Below are 26039 nucleotides of genomic sequence, written 5' to 3'. Positions count from 1 at the left end.
AACAAGAATTAAGATCCCAATTTTAACACAAATGAACAGCCTTCCAGGTGCAGATCTTTTTTTGGTATATAATTAAAGCACTTACCTCTGCTAAGTCTTCAAAGCAGCTTCCTACTAATGGGTGGGGACTACCTTCATCTGTCATTTCTACAGTATCTTCTATATGGCCCAGTAACTTTACACTAAGTTCATGTATATCTACTATACGACTAAATATATTTTCTACATCCTGTTGAGAGGAAGAACACATTAATTCAGTTAAGCCATAAAATAAAAACAAATTTTGAGCCAATAAGTCATTTTATAATCATGAAATTTAACATGGCAGATACAATAAGAAGACTTAACTTACAAATATAAGTAAAAGGCAAACAATTCCTTTTGCAGTAAAGTAAAATTTGCAGGTACATTTCTCTAAGTCTTAAACTTTTTGGTCTCAGGACTCCCCCATACTCTTAAAAATTCTGAAAACTCCAAAGGGCTTTTGTTCGCTATATTAGGAATTATTTCCTATCAATAATTACTATATTAGAAATTAAAACCAAGACAATTATAAAACATTTAATTCATTTAAAAATAACAATAGGAGTTCCCTTATGGCATAGGAGGCTAAGAATCTGGCATTGCTATTGCAGTGACTCTGGTCACTGCTGTGGTGCTGGTTCAATCCCTGGCCCAAGAACTTTCATGTGCTGCAGATGTGGCCAATAAACAAATAAACAGTACTTGTATTAAAAGTAATTATATTTTTCTAAAATAAACTTAGTGAGAATGGCACTGTTTTACATTTTTTGCAAATCTCTGACACCTAGCTTAAGAGAAGACAGCTGGCTTCAGGTGTATTTTTGCATTCAATCTGTTGTGATACATTGTTTTAGTTAAAGTACATGAAGAAAAATATAGCTTTATAAAGATATGTACTTGGAAAAGGGAGGAATATTTTAACAGTTTATTCAAGTAATTGTGAATACATTTTTCTTTTTCTGTATACTTCTTCTACTGAGATTTAAGTCACTTATCATAAAATTCTCCCATGTATTTATTCATTTATTTTTGGCCAACATGCATAAGTTTCCAGGCTGGGGATCGAACCTGAGCCGTAGCAGTGACAATGCCAAATCCTTAACCACTAGGCCAGTAGGGAACTCCAATATTTGCCCTTTTAAAGTGCACTATTCAATGGTTTTCACATATTCACAGACTGTTCAATCATCAACATCAAACCCTAGTACATCTTCATCACCCCAGAAATAAAGGCCGTATTCCTTAGTAGCACTTCCCATTTTTCTCTGCACACCCACTCTGGTCTCTGGCAACCACTAATCACCTGCTTTCTATCTTAATGGATTTGCCTGTTATGAGCATTTCATATATATGGAGTGAATATCAATTCATGATAGTATACAAGTCAATTAATGGTAGCTTCTTAAAGGTTAGTTGCAATGTGAAATATTAAATGAATTTTGTACTGCTACATTAAAATCCACTGATCTATTTTGAATGAATGTTTTATTCAAGTGTGATTTCATAGTGGAACTGCTAGGAAGTATGACTAGCTTACAGTTCATATTATATGTATTATACGAAACTACCAAACTCTTTTTCTAAGTATTTATATACCACATTACCTTCTCAGAAGCAACATAGGGATCTTATACTCCCAAAAGCAGTTGCTCCACATTCTTTTTTAACATTTGGTATTATCAGTCTTTTCAATTTTAGCTTTTTTAATGAGTGTATAGTAGTATCTAATTATGGTCCTAATTTGCATTTTCCATATGACTACTAATGAGCATTCCTTTTTTTTTTTTTTGCTTTTTAGGGCTGCACTTGTGGCACACAGAAGCTCCCAGTTCTAGGGGTTGACAGGAGCTACAGCTGTCGGCCCATGCCACAGCCACAGCAACTCAGGATCTGAGCCGTGTCCATTGACCCACATCACAGCCCAGGGCAACACTGGATCCCCAGCACATTCTTTGATGCACTTTTTGCTCCTTGGTATATCTTCTTTTTATAGAGTGTTCAAATTTTTTGCCCACTTAAAAATATCAGGCTGCTTTTCTTTTCTTTTTTTTTTTTTTTTTTTTTTTTGTCTTTTTGCTATTTCTTGGGCCGTGGTATATGGAGGCTCCCAGGCTAGGGGTCGAATCCGAGCTGTAGCCACCAGCCTCCACCACAGCCACAGCAACTCGGGATCCGAGCCACGTCTGCAACCTACACCACAGCTCACGGCAACGCCGGATCCTTAACCCACTCAGCAAGGGCAGGGACCGAATCCGCAACCTCATGGTTCCTAGTCGGATTCGTTAACCACTGAGCAACGACGGGAACTCCGAGGCTGCTTTTCTAATTACTGAATTGCAAAAGTTCTTTATATATTCTGAATACAAGTCCTCTTTAGATATTTCAAATAGGTTCCACCAATCTGTGGCTTATATTTTAATTTTGCTAATAATGGCTTTTGAAGAGCAAAGTTTCTCATTTTAATGAAGTTTAATTCATTAATTTTTAATTTTATGGTTCTTGATTTATGTGTCCTAAGAAATCTTAGCCTATTCTTTTACCCTTTTCTGGGTTTTGCGTGTGTGTATGTGTTTTGCCTTTTAGGGCCACATCTATGGCACTTGGAGGTTCCCAGGCTAGGGGTCTAATCAGAGCTGTAGCCGCTGGCCTACACCACAGCCACGGCAATGCAGATCCGAGCCGCATCTTCGACCTATACCATAGCTCACAGCAACACCGGATTCTTAACCTACTGACTGAGGCCAGGGATCGAATCTGAAACCTCATGGTTCCTAGTCAAGACTTGTTTCCGCTGTGCTGCGACAGGAACTCCCCTTTTCTGTTTTTAAACAACTTGATTGCAGTATAATTTACATACTATACAATTCATCCATTTAAAGTGAACAATTCAATAGTTTTTACTACTTTTACAGATTTGTGCAACTCATACACTACTCTTTTATAATGCTCACTCACTGTCATAACTTGAGACCCCATCTCAGCCCCTGCAGTGAGCACCCCTTCGCCATCAACCTGTGTAGTTACAGTTCTAGAAGTTACTACAATACAATTCCCTTAGAAAATCTTAACTGTCCTCACTTAGCATTTCTCCAGGACCCAATAAGGTTGGTTTGATTACTACTGTAAAATCTGTAATCCCTTCTCTAATTTTCAGTGTTAATGGCTGCTTCCCATGTGCTCCCCAAAATACTGTTGCCATACTTCCATTATGGTAATTACCACATGGTATTGCAAGATTGGCTTTTGTCTTGACTAGACTAAAGTGAGATAGGAAACCGTTTTTTTAGTCTTTGCATCCCCACTGCCAACTATGGCACTTAATAGTTAGTGCTGATAAAGCACTGGCTCAGTGATGCAAGTGAGTCAAGTTAAACACAGAAATCTTTCACAAGAGGTTTTATTCTCTGGAGTACATGGAAGATTCTATGAATTCATTTGTACTTATACATTCGGTCCATTTAAAATTTTCTTTTAATTTCTGATGCTTTATTTATTGATACTGTTGTAGCTACTTTATGTTCATAGTCACAATGAATTAAATCCTACACTTTAAAAAAAATGGATCGTAAACAATCATGAATGATACAAATTCAAATTTGAGGGGACATAAAAAATTACCATCACATGCAAGGATATATACATTTACACAATTATACTTACATTAGCTGAAAACAATTTTGAGTTGGAGACAAAGGGTTCTCTAAAAACTTTTATAATTAAATTTAGTTCCCTTATGTATTGTCGAATTTCTGCCATAAATGCTTTTACCAAATCATAATAAGTTTGCTCTCCTGAGGTGGAAGGCTCTTCATCAGTTAAAGACAATATATTTATATCTTCTACATCTTGATGAAACATATCCATCAATACCTACATAGTCAGAGATATATTTTTTAAAGTGTAATATACTCAAATGTGAAGTTAAGCACCCTAAGTTATTTGAAAACAGTTCTTAAATAATAAATAGCAGACACACAATTACCTCTTCTTGGATATAATGCCACCACCCTCTACACAGCTTCTCTAAGATAGAATTCTACATCTGTATCACAAACTGCCTCTTCCAAGTTCTCTGTCAATACTAGTACCCGTCTAACTTGTTTCTAAATCTTGTCTAACATACTACCTCTAATTTGTTTCTAAGTCTTGTCTTGGATTTCTCTCCAACTTAGCAGACACCCCTGATATCACCACCTTATTCCAGGGCCTCACATAATTTATTATTTGGATTAATTCTCACAGTCTTCCTGTTGGCCTCTTTGCCTATATTTGCTGGAGATCAATCAAAACAAGTCCTATTTTGCTTTTTTTTCCCAAGAAGTCTAATATTACTACTCATCTTTCCTCTCCTGTAAACTTCTACATCATTATCACTACAACGCAATGAAACAGTCTTTTGTCTCATATTACTTTCTGCTTGTTTTGCAAATATAAGTACCCCTTCATCAACTCTAGAGACTTGTTTTATGCTTCTCTTGCATTTCTTCCCTATGTGAGCACATAATATGTACTCAGAAATATTTTATCAATTCATTTAAAAGTATCAATATATTTTATTTCTTGAAAAATAACTTTAACAATCAAATACTTATTCATTACAAAACATCAAAACATTTGACCTCCAGATCAGGTGATTTTTACTCTACACGTTCACATCTGAAATAACAAATGATCTACAGCCATACCACCCTGAATATGCCCAATCTCATCTGAAAGAACAAATAAATACTAAACTATATCTTAGCGCATTCAGCAATCAGAAAGAGTATTCCAAATCAATAATAGTGGGGGAAAAAAAGGAATGAAATGCCTCATCAGAAAATATTCTCTTTTCTGAAAAGTCATTTTTATAAAATAAAAATACTGACACAATAACTAAGAGCTCTACACTCAGATATAGAGTTTGAGTCTAGGCTTTAAAACTCCTCAGAAAATTCTGGACCGATTTCTCTGTGAACTTCAGTTTCCCTTTTATAAAATGCAGATAAGAACATTTACCTTAGAGGGGTATCATAACGAAAAATGAGTTAAGTCACATATATGCTTAACTTTCAATAAATGTTTGCTCTTATCATAGTACTACAATACAAGTGGTATCTAAAGAAAGCTACGCATTGAAATAAAATGCCCCAGAGTTTAGTATTTTTATATTTTCAAAAATTGTTTTCAAGTAAATCCATAACCTTCTAAGTCTTCCAATCCCGATACAAATTTAAGAAATTAGCTAATGCGATTATCACTATTACTAACCCTACATGCACCAACACATAAAAGAAAAGCTACATGACATGTTTAAACACATTTTAATACTAAACATGTAATACTTAATTTCCATAAAGTGATATCTTGAGTTCTTGCTATTAGATTACTAATGGTATGCCCTAACATATAATATACAATTTTATTCCGCACAGTAGTATGTTAGCATCCAATAAGTCAGGTACAAAAGTTGAAGAACAAAACATACAGATCAGTATCCTACCTTATCAGCACACATTGCCACTTTAATATCTTGTTTTGTAATTTCATAGTGCCGTATATTTCGCACATAATTCCCCACCAGCTTTAAAATGTCTGCAGAAATGTATTCTAATACTGCTACTATGTAAACAGAAACCTGGTGGTCAATTTTATAACCTAGGACCTCCTGAAAAATTAAAAGAAAAGCACGTTTAAAATTATTTACTATAAATTTAACACACTGATTAAAAAATTGTATACAGTTTAACTATTATTGAGGCCTGTAATTATCAAAAGCATTTAATTTTAAGTGGTTCCTCTATGAATTATATATATATATATATATATATATGTATATTGTGATTTGAAAATGTAAGCTAAGAAAAAGTAGGGCAAAATTACCTTTGAAAATGTAAAATACTTAAGAAATACAGATAACTAAATAGATAATTCCTAACCTAGGAAGGGGAGCTCAAGTTTAGGGGAGGGGAGAAATGCTCATTGTTAACTAACTCAGAATACCTGGAATTAACTAAGACAAAAGAGGTGTTTTGTTTTTTGTTTTTTTTTCCTTAATGCAGAGTAAGCGTTATTATATTATTGGTATCTGTGAATATCTACTATCCTTATACCTCTATCCTCCTATCCAAAGGAACCTGGGCCTCCCCAAACCCTAGTAGTACATTCCGGGTATCTGGGTTGTTTACATTGAAAAAAAATTCATGCCACATGCCCTGCTAAACAATGGTGGTTATTAAGAGCACATTAAACAGTCATATTATTAGACTTCAAAGAGAGTATGGGCTTTTGTGGGGCTGACCAGTTTCTACATGGAAATAAATTCTATTTTCTAAACAATCCAATTAAGGGGAAAAAAAAAAAAAAAACCCTGCAAAATAAAGCTTACTTATACATAGTATAATAACTTTAACATTGAAAATCAACTGTAATTTTTTCTAAAAAGAAGTTTACTTATAAGTTGGAACAGGTTGCATTTATTTTTAAGAATATATTAAAAACTATTGTTTATAGTGATATGGATGTATTAATAAATAGAAGTGATATCCACAATTAGACCAGAAAACTCAACATTTAGAACTGTTAATACAGCATGCACATATCCTAATGTTAACTCTCTCATAATTCAATGTATAGCTATAAAGATTATGAAAAGAGAATTATAAAGAAGTATGCAACTACTAATAGCTTAGAATTTTCTTCAGACCAGTTTGTAAGATATGGTCAGATATTTGTATTCAAACAACGAAGGACAAAACACTGCCTTTTGACAGTCTTAACCATCCAAGTGTTCAGCTTTAAATCTTGGACAAGATCAAACAGACTTGGATTGCCTAACACATCACTTAGAGCCCTTGGACTAAAAGTTACCTACTCACTTTCTGTCTCAATTACCTCATCTACAAAGTGGGGACAATAACAATTAACTTTGTTGAATAATAAAACTTAGATAAGCATTAAGCATTCTGCAAGTATTAGCATTTTGTATTACAGTATGCACAAAATTATTCTTATCAGAAATATTAAGGTTTTAATTATTATAATACCTCTATTTCTGATGTGATAGTTAAGTTTGCTCAATGTATTAAACAAAATAGAAATAGCATTATTAGAGTTTCCAGCAGTTATTTTTTTCTATTAGTTCTGGAGAGATTCAACTGACTGACAGACTAATTTAAATGATAAGTAGGACTAGACAGTTTTGATGATCTTTACGGAATTTTTGTTCAAAGATTACACATAGCCCTATTGCAGTCTCAGAGAGGTTCCTACACATCTACTGATATGAAGGATTAAGATCAGAAGGATTTATAGGGACCCTTAGGCTTAAGCAACAAAAACAGGAATTTTACAAATTCTTTGAGATTCTAGTAATACCTGAGAAGAATAAAAATCCACAATTATGACTTTTCTGAATCCTTTCAATTTGCTTTATTCTTATTGTTTGTATGGAATTACTTTAAATCATGCTGCCCAACTTATACCTTCCGATTATAACATCCCTCCCCATGACAAATTCCTGGAAAAATTTAAATGAGAGAATGTCACTCTTCAGTTGACTCTATTATCCATAAAATATATTCTTTGTGTTTGAAAATCATGGGTTTTACTTTACTTTTAAAAGACAAGAAGGTAGTATTTCAGCTTTACCTTTAACAAAGGATGAATTTTTTCTACTGGGAGAGATAAAGGGTTTCTTCGCTTCCTCTTTTCAATAGCCGACTGGGCATCAGCTATTGCCCACTTATCAATTGGATGAGGGAAACTTTTTTGAACTCGTTCCTTGGAAAATAGGAAAATAACAACCAAGCAACAAATACATTAATTAGTACTCTTTGCTTACAATTTACTTTTAAAGTCAAAGAATACCAACAAGCAGGCTTTTCACATGTGGTATAATTTATACTACAAACACACTTAAGCTAAAAGAAAACTGTAATTGCCAATGTACTAGTTTCTTAATTGGGCAATTAAGAGACTAAATGTTCCTTGTATTATCTAGGAGGAAAATCACATTTTGAATTTCAACTTCACTGTGAAAAATAAATCTAATGACAAGAGTAAGTAGAAGCTACTTAAAACATCGTCTATATAAAATTTCAAGGAACAAGAACTAAGCTCAAAAAGCAAATATCTCAATCCAATTCTCATTTGGCTTTTCTTTCAACACCAATTACAAGCAAAAATAGCACCGGCACTTGAAACTTTTAAGAATTTTTTTCTTTATCCATCATGTACTTGACTTCAAAACTATTTACAAATCATGGAAATCAAGGGTTTACATTAATAACTAATTTTAATACACTGTGGCTTATCACTAGAGTTTGAATCCTCCACGAGTCATTAGTTTTTGAAGTTTCTTTTTGCTTTTTAGGGCCATACCCACAGCATATGGAGGTTCCCAGGCTAGGGGTCAAATCGGAGCTGCAACTGCCAGCCTATACCACAACCACAGCAACGTGGGATTCAAGCCATGTCTGTGATGTACACCAAAGCCTGTGGCAACGCCAGGTCCTTAAACCACTGAGCGAGGCCAGGGATTGAACCTGCATCCTCATGGATCCTAGTCAGGTTTGTTATTGCTGAACCACGATGGGAATTCCACAGGTCATTAATTTTTAACCAAGTATTTCATACTTCCCATACTTCCCACACTTCCCACACTTATTTCATTACAATTTCCATTGAAAGTTTAAGAATTCGTGTTAATGTTAAAGCTGAATTTCCCTATTTTAATAAACTAATGTAATTCACTTGTGAAAGTTCCCAGGCCAGGGATCAAACCCAAGCCACAGCAGTGACAACCCAGGACCCTTAACCTGAAGAGCCATCAGGGAATTTCCATGCTCTGAAGATTTTAAAATCCACTTTTAGGATGTCATAATTAAAACCAGCAGAGGTCACTCTTACATAATTTTAACACATTATGAATAGCTCTATAATTAGATAGTAATATGTAAAAACTACTAGATCATTTCTGATGATAAATGAAAATTAAAAGTTGTGTCAACTGTTATTAAAATGGAAAATGAAAAAGGGATTCCTATGTGATATTCTGGGCGGGGGGGGGGGGAGGTGTGTGTGTGCGGAATGGAATGTTGATTCCTGGACATGTTAAGAACAAATTTATAAACTGACAATAGTTTAACCTATTCAAGTTTAATAAATTTTCTCATCTATGTTCAAGGCTAAGTCAGCTGCCAAATATTAGAGTGATCACTTTAATTCTAATGAAAGAAATTTAGTTAAAAATGGAGTTTACAGGAGTTCCCGTCGTGGCACAGTGGTTAGCGAATCCGACTAGGAACCATGAGGTTGTGGGTTCGATCCCTGCCCTTGCTCAGTGGGTTAAGGATCCGGCGTTGCCGTGAGCTGTGGTGTAGGTCGCAGACCTGGCTCGGATCCCACGTTGCTGTGGCTCTGGAGTAGGCTGGCAGCTACAGGTCCGATTAGACCCCTAGCCTGGGAACCTCCATATGCCGAGGGAGCGGCCCAAGAAATGGCAAAAAGACCAAAAAGAAAAAAAAAAAAAAAAATGGAGTTAACAAAATTTTTCAAGAGCTCACTTGAAAAGCTATTTGCCAGGATACTTACCCTCACACAATAAAGGCAATACAAGGCCCAAAATATTGGGGTAGTTCAGCAAATGAAAAAGGACTTTAACCAAAAAAAAGGAGGAGGAAAGGGTGGAAATGAATACTCAAAACAAGATTATTTTTTTCCTTTTTCCAAGACAATACTATAGACTTGCTAATCCAAAAATGACAATTAAGAGATTAAGGACTAACTTTATCATGAGTGCCAACTAAAAATTTCATACTGATAGATTTAACCCATGGTTAATAATTGAATAGGTATTACCATGATTACAAACCTTACAACAGTATGGCCCTATGGCTTGCTAACTTTTTTTGCTGGGGGGACTTCAATGCATAGTAAGAAATAATAAATTCCAAATCTTTTACATCATATTACATCCTTATACATCATATACATAGTAAACTGAAAAAAGTATCATAAAGCAAAACCTTTTATTACTATATGCAATGCACTGATATTTCCTACTCATTTATAAAAATGCTAGTTGGGCAATGCTCTAAAGTGACTTTATGACTTACAAATGGGTCATGACATAGTCTAAAAATCACTGGTGTAGGCTGTGGTGCAGCAAGATCAGCGGAGTCTCTGTGGTATCAGGACACAGGTTTGATCCCTGGCCTGGCATGGTGGGTTACAGGACCCTGCATTGCTGCAGCTGTAGCAAAGATGGTGGTTGTGGCTCAGATCCCATCTGTGGCCAGGGAACTCCATATGCTGCAGGGTAGCCAAAAATTAAAAAAAAATAAAATGAATAAAAAGTACTGGTGTATAATGGTGATAGAAAAGCAGCAGAATAGAACAGAAGCTGAACTAAATCTAACAATTCTAAATATACTTAACATAGATCTTTGAAAAAAATATCAGGAGAGTTTATAGAAGTAAATTGTAGGTAGGGATTGAGGTAGAAGAAAAAGAAGACAGAACGGTAATCCCTTCCCATCTCAATTTTATCCACCTAACTACATGTTTATCTACTGCTTTGAGAAAGAAGGGGAAGGAAAATCAGGCATGATTAAAATGAAGACAAGAAAGGGAAAAAAATGATGAAGAATACATTTTAAAATTACTTATTAGTGTATTACTGGAACTGCATATTTGGGAGGAAATACCAAAGGTCAGAATGTATGGGAAAAGACTGGTAGCAACAAAAAAGATGCCTTGAATGTAGAAAGGCAAAATTGAAAGGATTACTTTATGGGTTGTGGTGGCAAATTTAATTACAATCTTAGAGCAAAATAAATTTTTTTACAATTATCACATACACAATAGAGAGATATGTATATATAGCCCCAGGAGGCATGATTAATGAAAGATTAATGAATTAAAGTATGTTACTCTGCCACTTTCAAGATTAGTAATTTTGTTTGAAACTCAAAAACTCCATTTGATTAATAGTTAATTTAATATAAAAGATATAGAGCTAGGTTTGAGATTCAGCTTGGTCTCATTAGCAGAACTTTTCCTTTACATAATAAAGGTGTCTAAACAGATAATCTTATTGATTGATTCCAATAAAAATTTTCTAGGCTCTATCAAAATTCTGACAAATGCACTTCAGTACAATATTCAGACCCATAGGTACTTTTGAAGCAACTTTACTAAAGATTACAAAGATTCTTCAGGATAAGAAGGAAAAGGAAAAAAATGAATGGAAAAGGAAAGCAAACTTCATGTCTAGTCCAGCCACCACCACATGGCCACACCCTGCTTTTATAAGTATTTTACTTTAGAAATCTTATATTCTAACAACTCTGTCTCTGATGCCAATCCCTTCCTCTAATTCTCTCATTTCAGGTATTCTATTGTTATTAGTTCTCCAATTATTAATGGGAAATCCACCATTCTGTTCTCTCCATATTTTTCCAACCTACCTGTCCTCTCCTACCTGGCAGGGTAGTTTGGTGGAATGTATGCCCAGAAGCTTAGACTTTCAGGGTTAGAGTCTTGGCTTCACTACTTATCAGCTGTAATCTTAGGCAATTTACATAACCTCTCTGTGCTTTAAGTCTCACACTTAATCATTCAACATATATTTCCTGAGTGTCTTTTCAGTGCCAGACATTGTTCCAGGTGCTGGGGATTTGGTAGTGAACAAGACCTTATATTCTAGAAAGAGGAAAAAATAGCACCATCTTCATGAGGTTATTAAAAACTTTAAATGAAATATAAACACAGAAGTGCTTAGACAGGACAAGATACTACAGCAAGCACTCAAATATTAGCTGTTAATAAATTTCACTTTTATGTGAGAAAAAGAATGTGTATATATATATACATAAAATAAACTGGGTCACTTTGCTGTACAGCAGAAATTGACAGAACAATGTAAATCAACTGTAATAAAAAATTTTTAAATTAATCAAATTTTAGGAGTTCCCATTGTGTCTCAGTGGTTAACAAATCAACTAGCATCCATGAGGATGTGGATTCAATCCCTGGCCTCACTCAGGAGGTTAAGGATCCGGCGTTACCGTGAGCTGTGGTGTAGGTCACAGACAAGGCTCAGATCTGGTGTTGCTGTGGCTGTGGAGTAGGCCGGTGGCTACAGCTCCGACTGGACCTCTAGCCTGGGAACCTCCATATGCAGCAAGTGCAGCCCTAAAAAGACCAAAAAAAAAAAAAAAAAAAAAATCAAATTTTAGGTGAAAAAAATCCAGTAAATTTCACTTTCTTCCTGGAGTTCCCAATGTGGTGCAAAGAGTTAAGAATCCAGCTGCAGCAGGTCAGGTCACTATGGTGGCTTGGGTTCAGGCCTCTGCCCAGCACAGTGCGTTAAAGAATCCAGCATTGCCACAGCTGTGGTGTACATCACAGCTGTTGCTTGGATTCAGAATCTGGCCCAGGAACTTTCATATGCAGCAGTGTGGCCATTTAAAAAATAAAAAATTCACTTTTTTCCTTATTCAATTTGATTCCCCGATGCTCTTTTCAGCCAGGCTTCCTATTAGATATAACTACATATCAAGCTTCCTATTGGATATAACTATATATCAATCCTTCACCCCTCAGGGGAACAGAGCAGAAGCTGGGGTAGATAGAGATATACCTCCTCCCCAGTCACTGTGTATTGCAAAATCATTATTACATTCTACTATGCTGTGTCTTGAAAAGGGTTCCACTATTGCTATTACCAGTTTCCACAATTCTCTTGCCCTACTGTTCTGCCACTGCATATCCATGATGAAACACCATTCAATTCAATTATATTTTTTGTGACCACACTTGAGCCCTGCAAAAGAAATGTCACACAAACTCAGATTTTGTACACTCCACATTCAAGGTCATTAAAGTCAAATGCTCCTTCACCACTACCAGGACACTCTTCTTATATTTCCAATTCTCTCTCCCATTTTCTATAGTTGGTACTTCAAAACTTCTTTCTTCTCCTCTTAAACTTGACTCCTTCAGAACTCGATTTAATGGCTCTTGTTCAGAAAAAGTAACCTAAGCCCCAAAGCCTGTGTTATTAGTTTGCCCTTTTTTGGTGTGCCACACATCCTTTACTCACTGTACATCACATTAAGTTATTGCCCATAAACCTATCCGTATCTCCGCTAATCTATAAGCCTTAAAAAGACAGGAGCCGTGTCATCTTTGTAAGAGATCATAGGCTTCTCTCCTAGATTTTTAGATGTTTTCTTCCCTTCCAAATGATGGGAAGGGGTTCAATTCCTACCTAAAATACACATAACAACAGAAGATCAAAGGACAAATTAAAATGTTTTTGAAATGACAGGTGGCTTTAAAAAACAAAGAAACACTTGGAAATATTCCACTCTTAAAGGTGTATTTGCCATCCTAGCTGTAAAAGAAGTAGCACTTTAGTAGTTAACAAAAGTTCATTTTAGATTAAAAACAAAACATGGAATAGTCTGACAGCTAAAACATAGACAAGGTAGCACATACAATATAAAAGTTAAAAATTTTTAACTTCTTTGAAACTCTTCCACCCCCAGCATCACTGACATTAAAATAAACACACATATTAGATATAAGGCAAAATTTATCATACCTCTACATCTGAAGCACTTCGGGGCTGAGCTTGGCACAGCATATTTAATAATTGCAAAATTAATTCTTCAACATACTGAAGAGCATCATCACTAGACTCAAGAGTAGGATGAACTTGCCCCTGAACCTATAAACAAAAAGCATAGTAACTAAAATGTAGGTCTGTTTCATTTAATTAAACAAAATATTTTTCTTTTAAATGTGTGTTTGTACGCAAGAACATGATCTGGCTTACAAATATAGATTTCAATGTTATGACCCAAGCCTGGAATTTTTAACCTTTTTCCCAGCCATGTGCACCATACTTACTTATTAACATGCTTCTGGAGATTCAGATACTTAATTCCATCATTTCAGTACTTTTTTATTAAACCATGGTTACCCTAGGGTGTGGGAATATAGAGAGGGAGGGAGAGGCTGAGCTGGAGATAAATGTATGCAGTGTATATGGTTTTTGCCAAGAACCAGTAATGGTTAGAACATTTACTGCCTGGGCAAAACTGACCTCCTATGGGTCTGTCTCTTGTCTAACTCAATCTTTCCTACTAAATGATAAAATCCAAGAGTGATATATGCCTTGTCTTATTTATCAAAGTAACTTTAGCAGTCTATATGCAGAGCATGTAATACAAGCTTGATAAATGTCTGTTGAAAACAGTCACCCTATATCAAAGGACACAAAAAGGGCACTTTTCACAACATGGGACTATCTAGGCTTTAGGAAGATAACTTAGTGGTCATTCATAAATGCCTAATAATCTTTGGCTTATCTTCCTTGACAATTTCTTTGCAGGCATCTCAAGTCACAATCTTTGTAACTCACATTTTAATAACCAATATGTTAGTCTTTACTTGCATCCCGTTTGTCACTCACTATGGGTCAAAACTATTCCTTACTTTTAAAAATGACCAAAAAATCAGCTCCAGGAGACAAACAATACATGTTTCAAAACATGCTCAATTCTCCAAAGGATGATAGAGCACTCATCGAATGAACATACACAGAATGTACACAATGAATGAACGAGAGCATTTAGTATTGTCTGGCCTACTACACACACCTCATTACCTAAGAAGATATAACAGCTTCAGTGTATGGGAAAATTTTTATAATGTGTGTACCATATGATGAATTTTTAATATATATTAAAAGTACATAGATATGTATAAATATATATGCATACATGCATTTATAATGCTTTCTAAAGAAAAATATTTTGGAGGCAAATAATATGACAATTCAGAGCTGAGTGAGAGGATGCTACATCAAGTCATGGGGTCTAAGACAATTTAGTATTATTTCACAGATGAAGAAACTGAAGGTGGTGCAACGGGATGGGCAACATCTCTGTAGCACCAGGATGCAGGTTCAATTCATCAAAGTAACTTTGGGATAAAAGGTTGCCGCAGCTGTGGCACTGGTCACAACTGTGGCTCAGATCTGATCCCTGGCCTGGGAATTCCATATGCTGCAGGGCAGCCAAAAAAGGAAAGAAAGAAACTGGGCTGCCAAAGGCTTAAATCATTTGCCCAAGTACTTTTGGTCATCTTTGGTATAGCAACTACCAACCTGATTGTAACTGATCTGTTTATAAATCTCTCCACTCTATTAGATGACTGAATGGTTGTACAGTTAAAATAATGGATGCAGCATGGACTAGAACACAGAATTCATTTTCTCAGCTTTCTATTCACCAGGCCATCACATTCTGACTAATGTGTATAAGTAATGAACCATGTAAACTTACTGCTTCTCAACACTAAGCATGATTTAAAAACAAACAAACAAAAAACCCCCAACAAAATAAAACAAACAAAAACACAGGAGTTCCTGCTGTGGTGCAATGACTTAATGACCCAGCTTGTCTCTGAGGAAGTGCCAGTTTGATCCCTGGCCTGGTTCAGTGGGTTAAAAGAGCCAGTGATGCTGAAGCTGTGGCACAGGTCACAGATCCAGCTCAGATTCGCTCCCTGGCCCAGGGAACTTTCATATACTATGGGTACAGTCGAAAAAGAAAAAAACAAACAAACTGGAACTTGACAAAGGTTTTATTTTTATGCACTGAATTGCATGCCCTCATTGGCTTAAACTATATTCTTAAGACACCCTTTACTTTTTTGGTTGACTCATCTTCTAGCAGTGAACCCTGACACCACATGGGTAGTTCACAGTCAAGTCCTTTTCTTTTTTCTTTTATTTTGGCTGTGCCAGCAGCATGTGGAAATCCTGGGTCAGGGATCAAACCTGCTGCCGTGATAATGCCAGATCCTTAAGCCACTGCACCACAAAGGAACTCCCCCTTTTTATTTTTTAAACTCTTTTCTTAATATCAGTGACACAATCTATTCTGTTTCACTTATTTTTTTGTTCCTTTTTCCATTTGTTCCTTATAGAGTTCCATATCTTCCTCCAATCCCTCAAAAATGTGGATTCCATTCTTATCTGCTCCCTTTTTCTGTTCTTTCCCCCAACTAATCTTAATCACTTCCACAATTTTATCACCTTATGAATGACTCCAAATCAATCTTTAGTTCTGATTTTCTCGTGTTTTGTTTTGTTTTGTTTTGTTTTCCTTTTTTGCTCACCACCCTCAACACAGCATATGGAGTTTCCAGGCCAGGGATCAGATCCAAGCCACAGCAACACGAGATCCTTTTAACCCACTGTGCTGGGCCAGGGATCAAACCTGTGTCCTAGCACTGCAAAGATGCTACTGATCCGTTTGTGCCACAGCAGGAACGCCTCCTGAGTTTTACACCCACAGTCCAAATTACATGCTAGGTATCGCCACCTAGCCTACCAAAATCTCAACTATAACATGAGAGAGAAAAAGGAACTTACTGTAATAGTTGAAAAAGAAAAACTATATCTTACACATAGAACTGTATCTCACAAATGAAAAACACAAGTATAGAGAGCCCTTGGTTTGACTAAGATGTAGTCCTGGAAAGCGTAGCTATGGTTGGGGTTATATTCCTATTCAAGCCTCCAGCATCACATAAAATATAGCTACAGACTTACAAAAACCACAGAGTTTCAGAATTAAAAGGGACTTTGAAAATCATTTAACTCAGTGCCTCTATTTAGTGGGATGATAAAACGGAGACACAATTCTTGCAGATAACTGGTAATGTTTAACCTGAGCCTCCTGGTGTCTAAGCCAAAGCTCTTTCTACTAGACCCTTGGCTGTCAAACCTGGAGGAATCTGGGGAGTGTCCTATCAGCATAAACTGTATCTAGTTATATTGTGGCCTTCTGTATAAACCTTGGCTTGAAATATGTGGTCAAACTTTTAAAAAACATCAGCCTGGAGTTCCCGTCGTGGTGCAGTGGTTAACGAATCCGACTAGGAACCATGAGGTTGCGGGTTCGGTCCCTGCCCTTGCTCAGTGGGTTAAACGATCCGGCGTTGCCGTGAGCTGTGGTGTAGGTCACAGATGCGGCTCGGATCCCATGTTGCTGTGGCTCTGGCGTAGGCCGGTGGCTACAGCTCCGATTCGACCCCTAGCCTGGGAACCTCCATATGCCGTGGGAGCGGCCCAAGAAATAGCAACAACAACAACAACAACAAAAAGACAAAAACAAAAACAAAACAAACAAACAAACAAAAAAAACAAAACATCAGCCTGTCTTAAGTGCAAACACAGCACTATAAATCTTATAATCTGAAAAGGTAAAATGATCATTGCTTACATAAAGTATCCCATGTTTTCTAAAAATTATAAATATACTAAAAATCTACGTAAAGCTAAAGTGCTGAAGATAATAAATATTAAGATAAAAATATTTAACCAAGAATTCTAATTAACTTAAAAAAATATCAAATCCCTTTGAGGAAGTGGTTTAGGTACCCTGAAACACACTTTAGAAAACTTTAGGAAAATGTAAATCGATCAGAGTATATTTTTTTAAACATTCTTTGTTTTTCAAAGAAATTCATGGAAACAATAGTACTTCATTAATATAAGTCCATCTTCAGCTGTTCTTCAATTTACACTTTATGCTGAAGCAATTATATATAATTTGCAGTCTGCTGAAACATGGGGTACAGGAGTTCCTGTCGTGGCACAGAGGTTAACAATCCCGAATAGTATCCATGAGAACTCGGGTTGGATCCCTGGCCTCGCTCACAGGGTTAAGGACCTGGCATTGCCGTGAGCTGTGGTGTAGGTCACAGATGTGGCTCGGATCTGGCATTGCTGTGGCTGTGGCATAGGCCTGCAGCTACAGTTTCAATTCGACCCCTAGCCTGGTAACTTCCATATGCCGCTGCGGCCCCAAAAAGACAAAGCAGACAAACAAACATGGTGTAGTTTCACTCACACTGTTCTCCTCATCTAACATTCATTCTTTTACCCTTTCTTACCTATTTGACTTTCAAAACCCATATCTCATTTGGGAAGACTTCCTTGTTTCTCATCTCTTTCTAAAGCAGAATGAATCTCATTCATTTAACTGATTTATCGAATCTATTAAATATCAGGCCCTCTGGTAAGTGCTGGATACATAGGGATCAATCAAAAATAGTCTCTGTTCATATGGGCCTTAAACTCTGCTCTGTGTTAATACTTGTACTAGGTACCACACTTTTGTTATCAGGTTTATCCTTCTGAATTATAATTAACATATTCCCTTATCTGTTTTCTCTACTGATGCTCTGATTGGGCAAGGCCTTGTTTATCTACTTATAGAATCATTTCCCCTTTGCTTCTCACTCTAAACTCCTGACATTCAAGGAATACTCAAAAGTCTCTGTCACACAGGGGTGAATGGAATAAGCTATCTCTTTCTTGGAATTAAGGGTGGTGAAAAGGGGTAGTGGTAAGGCTACAGAGTTTGGTTGTTTTTAGAAGCATAAACCCTTAGAGCAGAAACCATTCAACATTTAAAGGCAGTCAGAATTAAAATCAATGTTTATTTTATTATGTAGAATCAAATGAACTGCATATAACAAAACGGTAAAATGCTATGGTTTAAACAAAAAAGTGATATTGCTTATAATTCATGAACATATAGTTAAATTGTTAAGTCCTACTCCTTGCATGATACATAAAATATTAGAAATTCACAGTTTTATTGACTGATAGTTACTAATAGCCAAATAAAACCTATCAGGTAAATAAATCAAATGAAGAATTAGGCTTAAATAGAAAATAATGCATAATGCAAATTGTTCATCTGAGTTTCCATACATTAACCTGTATCCTTTCTTAAACCTGTCCAATTAGGATCACAAGGTTCATTCATACAAGAGATGAAGAAATTATTTTAATTCCTTAAAAACAATACTTTGAAACCTGACAGAAAAACATGGGCAATGAGAAATGTTTAAAGACAAGCAGGGAGTTCCTGCTGCGGCACATGAAGTTAAGGATCTGGCATTGCTGAAGATGTGGCTTGGGTCACAGCTGCAGCCCAGATGTGATCCCTGGCCTGGGAACTTCCATATGCTGCAGGTGTGGCCATAAAAAATAAAATAAAGACAAGCAAAGCACCAATTTCTGAAGTACAAACTGTGCTCTTTATTCTTTCAAGGAAGATATTGTTACGAGATTTCTTTAATGAGCAGGTTTTCTTTAGTGTAGCATTACATTTCCTAAATAGACAGGATTAAAAAAAAAAAAACAAAAAAAACCACTTCTCTTTTATGAGATAGTGTTTCAGCTAAAGTGTTCCATTCCATCTAAATGGTACTCAAAGACATTTGATAGATCAAATGATGCGAATTATTCAAGCCTATACAGAATGGGTTACACTGCCAAATCTTATGAAAGGCTTCAGAAGCTATCTATGACTAAGGGTGTGTGTGAGAGCAATTATAGTATGCACTTAGAATTGGGTTTAGAGTAGATGGTGGGGAGGAGTTTTCCTTTACATGCAGTTTTCAAAACATCATTTTATACTTAGGTCTACTGACAAAGAAAACTTCATATACTTCTTTAAATGAACTTTAGGTAATTTAAGTAAAATAAATACAAAAACATCACTAAAAAATTAATGATAGCCATGAATAAGAATTTTATATAATCATGACAGTAATTCTTTTGAGGTATAATCATCATACTCAATTAAGATATAATCATCATATTCAATTAAAGATGCCACCTATTGAATTTTAAGACTTTCTTAAGGGCTGCCAGCTTCTATCTTAACAGTTCATTTTGTCTCAAGTAATTTCAAACGAATTGAGAAGCAACTTTGTTGGCTATTATTGTCAGATTTCATGGAATCTGGAAAAGCAAAGGGATTAGGTCTATATCAATTCCTAGTTGTTTGATACACCAGTCCTCTAACTGTATTCAGGAATCCCTTGGGTAAACTGCCAGAAAATACAATGTTGAATTCTGATGAATTTTTAATATTTAATAGCCTTTTCTAGCTACTGACTCTCAAGAATTAAAAAAACTTCTAAATTGTACTTTGTCACATCTTCAGCCCAGATATACTACTTTTATTTTAAAATATTAACTGGAGAATTTGAAATAAAATGGTAATCCTCAAAACCATAGCAAATAATAAAGATGTGGATTAAAAAAGCTTCTAAATTGTACTTTGTCACATCTTCAGCCCAGATATACTACTTTTATTTTAAAATATTAACTGGAGAATTTGAAATAAAATGGTAATCCTCAAAACCATAGCAAATAATAAAGATGTGGATTGTTAAATCTCTTTCTCAGTGTTACAATTATTTCGTCAAAAAACCATGTTTTGGGTGCTTATTTCTCCTCATCCTGAGGTTTATTTAAAAGGTAAAGCAAAAAATCCTTTGTTTAAAAAAAAAAAGCAGCAATAATAAATCAGAGAATGCAAGTCTTTTCCAAAAACAAAACTGACAGAAAATATTTTCTCATTTCTTAGGGCCTGTTATCAGCCTTTAGGTCCATGTATATAACAATCCCTCCCCCCACCCCCAGGCTCCTCTTATTTGCTGGTGACACTAAGATTAATGAGGACATGGCATCTGCCCTGAAAGAGTTCAGCTCACAGAGAAGCTAGACATGTAAACAAATGACTCAACAGAGGGTGATGAGGTTAAAAGGGAGTTATATTTAACACCCCCCCAATAAAAAATATCAGAAGTCTTTATAAGTAAAACACACTTGAACTGAAGTATAAAGGATGAATAAGGCACAAAAGGCAGCAGATAAGGAAGCAGGCCTTTTTACTGAAAGAGGTAGCAGATAAAAAGACACAGAGACCAAGAAAAAATTATGTGTAGGGAAACTCTAAGAGCTGGACCAAAGAGCACATATAAGAAAAACTAAGATTAGAAAGGGCAGGCTTGGGTGTCATTCTAAGAAGCTGGAAAGTGATCAGGGAAGAAAAAAAAATCACTGAAGGGTTTTAAACAGATATTGACATAATTATATCTGTTTGCTAAAGAATCTCTCTGGCGTTAGTATGAAGGATGAGTTAAAATGAAGATGAAATTGAAGAAAGCAAAGCTAGATGGAAGGATGCTATATGTTCTGTAAAAAGGCACAATGAAACAAGGCGAAACAGAGGAAGATGTTGAAGTCAGGAGGCAGATTTGGATAGGTACTTTGGTGGTAGTGGGGGCAGCAATGAGAAAATCAATAACTAGGATAGGAAATATTATAAGAGGATAATATTTTCAAAAAGATAAAAAATTCAAGTGTAACACTTAAAGTTCTTGTGCTATATCTAGGAAAACAAAGTTGAAATTGTTTTTTATAAAGTGGTTATTTTAAAATTTTTATTTAATTTTATTTTGGTTGTGGAGAATGATTTGCCCTAGTATCGTTTCAAACACTCAAGTAACAAAACAATCTAACTATTGGGTGTTTATGATACAGATAAATTTACTTATTAACCTACTAGTTGTCACAACTATAGGGAGTAAAGAGAACTTATACAATGACTATTTGCAAATAACTTAGTCAAATTTTCAAGACTGTTCTTTTTTTAGAAATATTAAAAGATCAACGGTTACAATAAATTCATTGAAATAGGTAAAATTTATTTTATGACTACTTATTACACATTTTGGTCATGTGGCAAAATATAAATAAATCAGAAATCTGAAAACCTATGCATATTATAGGTGTTTTGAACTACCACATATGGCAAAAAAAAAAGTGTATGTACAGAAATAATAAAGATAACTTAAATTTTAACTATATTTTAAAAATAAAAGTAATGAAAAATTATACAGCTAAAATACAGCAAAAAACTCATACGAACTAGAAAAAATGTAGTTACTAAAAAATTACACCTTATACTACCTAAAGATATTTTTGGAATAAATTTTTAACTATAATAGGAGATACCTGTGCACAGTAAATTTTCAAAAAGCATACCTATATATTTAACTCTTTATTCAAAAAATTGCAAATGACAAAATATGCCTGGGACATCCTATTATAACTAGAGGGCAAGGAAGCTCTCAGAGATGAATGGGTCATGAGAGTTCCTGTTGTGGCTCAGTGGAAACGAACCTGACTAGTATTCATGAGGACGGGGGTTCAACCCCTGATCCTGCTCAGAGGGTTAAGGATCAGTGCTGCTGTAGCTGTGGTGAAGGCCAGAGCTGTAACTCAGATTTGACCCCTAGCCTGGGAATTTCCATATGCCACACCTGCAGCCCTAAAAAGAAAAAAAAAAAAGTGACAACAAAAAAAATGAATAGGTCATAATAAAAAACATAGGAATAACATTGTAAGTCAAGTATACTTTAATAAAAATAAAAAAACTCCACAGGAGTATCATGAAAGAGCTTCTCATTAGCAAAAGATGTGCTAATTCAAAAACCAAATCATCTGTAACTGAATGTAATAAAATAAAAATAAAAACCAATGAAGTCAAATTTATGCTAAAAAAAAAAAAAAACACCCTCATTGAGCAACACTGAAAATAACTGGAATACCAATTCTTTATCCTGAAAGAATTAATATACATTCTTCTTTTCCTGTCTAAACTATATGCCAGGATAATCAAACTGCCCTTGATTGAGGAATTTTGATGAGGAATTCTTCCTCATAGAAGGATTCCAGATAAAAATGCAGAAGGAACACAGAGTTAGAAAACAGCCCACTGCAACCTGAATAACATAAATTTTCAGACATCAACCATTATATATTAAACTATTATATAAAGAGTTTGTGTTTATAGAGAAAGGCTCAGGCTGTCACCTCCCAAATCACCCAATCAATCTTAGCAGCACTAAAATTGTGACCAGAATGATGCAGTATAAAGCACACAGCACCAACTGTGAAGTATTCTTGTCCCCCCCAAAAAGCTGAAAATAAATCTAATGAAGCTATAAAGCCAACTTCTATTAATAGAATTTATGACAGATAATAGGAACAAGTTTGATATTACCACAAGAGAGTAAACACAAAAAAGGAAAATCAGGACAAATGACCTAATTCCTCCAACAAGTCAACTGGGGGAGGGGGAGTCTGGAAATTAAAGATATTTAAGAGCTATAACAACTACCTATAATGTGCACATCTTAAGAGGCTCTGATTCCAATAAACCAACTTCAAAAATGACACTTTTGAGACAAATGGACACTTTTGAGTTTTGATAAATATTATTTAATGGCACCAAGAAATTACTGTTAATATTGATAACTATGAAAATAGTTTCAAATAATGCAACTGACAAGGGCTTAATCTCTGAAATATACAAACAGCTTATACAACTCAACAGCAAAAAAGCCAACAACCCAATGGAAAAATGGGCAAAAGACCTGAATAGACATTTCTCCAAATTAGGTATACAGATGGCCAACAAGCACATGAAAAAATGCTCAACATCACTGATTGTTAGAGAAATGCAAATCAAAACCACCATGAGATACCACCTCACACCTATCAAAATGGCCACCGTTATTAAGTCCACAGATAACAAATGCTGGAGGGGGTGTGGAGAAAAGGGAACCCTTCTGCACTGTTGGTGGCAATGTAAAGTGGTACAACCACTGTGAAAAACAGTATGGAGATACCTTAGAAAACTATACATAGAACTACCATATGACCCAGCAATCCCACTCTTGGGCATACATCTGGACAAAACTTTCCTTGAAAAAGACACACGCACCCACATGTTCATTGCAGATTAAGTCTGATTTTTTTTCTTTTCTACTTTTATAAATGAAGTAAATTCCATACTATTTTATCAAGAATTTAACTGGTTACTTTATGGAAGTTTTTAACTTTTATGGAAACAATGAGTTAATGAATATGGGAGAAATTCTATTCTTTCATTTTCATTAAATATAAACCAATAAAATTGAGTTGTACTGGTTTTCTCATATAATATCATTTTAAAATCTGAAAGTGGACCCCAAATTTGTTCAATTTGGAGGGGAATAAAAATCTGTATTTGAACCTATGTATACATATTTAAGAACAAAAAACTCTGCAATTTTATATATAGGTTCTTTCTATTCATCATAGGAAATCCTTGATTTTTTTGAAATATTTAATCTATATTACACATTTTTTGGAGCATTTCTGATTTTTAATTCATAAATAGCATCTGACTACTCAAGAATTTCTGGATTTCAATTAAAAACATTTATTGAACACTCTTCATGAAAAATACTCTCCTAGGTTATATAAAAAGACACAGAAAATGATACCTATTTACGAGTTAACAGGAAAACTGAAGAAGTAAAACTCAAAGCATATGTAATTATAAAATCTTAAGTGCTGGAAAAGAAAGAACCAGAAGTAACTTTGTAGCCTAAATTCCCATCTAAGGTGGATGTCTTACAAAGTAGCTTGAAAATACAATACATTATATCAAAAAGCTGAGAAGGCTAAGAGTAACCATACAACTAACTACTCATTAGTAGCTTATTACATACTATTAGCTTTTTATATTTTCAGTGCAAGTTAGGGCCAATAAGCATTACAGTCAAAGTGTAATTTTGTCTGGTATAATATGTTGACAGATAACTTGCCAAAGATGAGTTTGAAATTTTTGCCCAGATGGATCCTATTTCTAATTTTAATGTTTGCTCTAGGGAGAAAAGTTAGCCTGTGTTGATTTGATTAATATCATGAACTGTTTGGTTTATTCCATTTTATTATTTATATCTAAAATGTACTAATACAAATTAAACTTGAATTAGGGACTTAAGCCTTAGCTATTATGTGGCCAAGGGACAGGATAGTTGGGTACTTAACAAAACTTGTTAAAAATCCCAATTCATATGGGAGAAGAGCAACATGCTTCAAGCTGCAGAAGGAAGAAAAATAAAAACTACGATGTATACATCAAAGTTAAGACTACAGACCATGTTTTGCCCAACAAAATGTATAGTAGCTCATCTTATCTCTCTCCTCTTAAACCTCCTTCACTCATGCAACAGATACTTGTTGAGCAGCTCACAGGCTAAGCAGGATAGAGGGCACCTACAGAAAGTAGAATAAGAAAAAGCTCTGGTTCTCATAGAATTTACATTCTTTACTCTATTAGATTTGTGTTACTGTTTTCTTTTCCCTCATTTTCCTCTACATATTTGACAAAGAAAAACCATATCCATGTCAATGACAGAATAAAGAGAAATAGAGAAAGACAAAAAAGATATCTGAAGGCATTAAATTTTACTCTAACTATTAGAGAATAGCTAGAAATCAAGCTAGATTTTAAAGCTCAAGAAAGAGGTTAAAGCCAAAAACTTGGATCTGGAATTCACTCACTCACTCACTCACAGTTCAGGGGTGGATAAAATCTCCCAGTACATGGTAGACAGAGGAGCAATCTTGGGTGGCAAATACATCCAAGCAGCAAACAGATGAAGATGAGGCCAAATAAAAAACAGTGTCCAGGAGCTTTAAATGCTGTAAAACTCAGAATATTTTTTTAATGTGCAAACAGCACATAATCAGTGACCTTTGAGGGAAGAATATAAATAGAGCAGCAGGAGCAGAAACTAAACCACAGACAATTGAGGAATACATATTAGGAGAGAGAGGGGAAAAGGGTCCCTCAAGCACCCTGATCTTGGAAGAACTTTAAAAGAAGAGAAGAAAAGATATGGCTATAGTTTGAGAAGGGATGCAGAATACAGACGGTAAAGAAACCTGGAAAATACCCAATTCTAAGTCAATAATTTATTACTCTTGATACTTCGTACATTCTGCAGCAAGGCATTTTACCTATGTTGATAAAGGTTTAAGAGAAGATTATTGGCACATCTTGCAACACACTCCTTACTCAACACTCGTATGCCAAAGCCTAGCATATTGCTTGACAAATGCTTTCATTCAGGACATGTTTCTTGAGAGCCTACTATGTCCCAGATAGGCTTTGGGAATATAATGGAAAGACAGCCTTGACTGCACTCATGTGGTTTACAACTTCAGTGAATGAGAACAATACTCAACAAACAGTAAATTATTATAAGCATATGAAGAAAATAGATGGTTTTATGAACAAAAATAA

At 35.2% G+C, this 26039-nt stretch overlaps 1 protein-coding gene across 2 annotated transcripts in view; it reads right to left on the bottom strand.

Annotated features, from left to right (window-relative positions):
* The window catches only part of SOS1 (SOS Ras/Rac guanine nucleotide exchange factor 1), a 153619-nt gene that overhangs the window by 74433 nt on the left and 53147 nt on the right, over positions 1-26039 (bottom strand). For both annotated transcript variants that reach the window (XM_021087586.2, XM_021087587.2), the window contains exons 2-6: positions 13616-13741; positions 7654-7785; positions 5507-5671; positions 3685-3894; positions 86-229 (exon numbers count right to left, since the gene is read on the bottom strand). In XM_021087586.2, coding sequence (XP_020943245.1) covers positions 86-229; positions 3685-3894; positions 5507-5671; positions 7654-7785; positions 13616-13741 — 777 coding nt within the window. The remainder of the gene's footprint in view (positions 1-85; positions 230-3684; positions 3895-5506; positions 5672-7653; positions 7786-13615; positions 13742-26039) is intronic.

Source organism: Sus scrofa, chromosome 3, assembly GCF_054392235.1.
Source record: "Sus scrofa isolate SSC_HxYL_T2T_F1_AM1 chromosome 3, Sscrofa_HxYL_maternal_Yorkshire_Landrace_v2.0, whole genome shotgun sequence".
Lineage (NCBI taxonomy): Eukaryota > Metazoa > Chordata > Mammalia > Artiodactyla > Suidae > Sus > Sus scrofa.
Note: the sequence above shows the minus strand (reverse complement) of the source record. Positions and strands in the feature narration are given on the sequence as shown.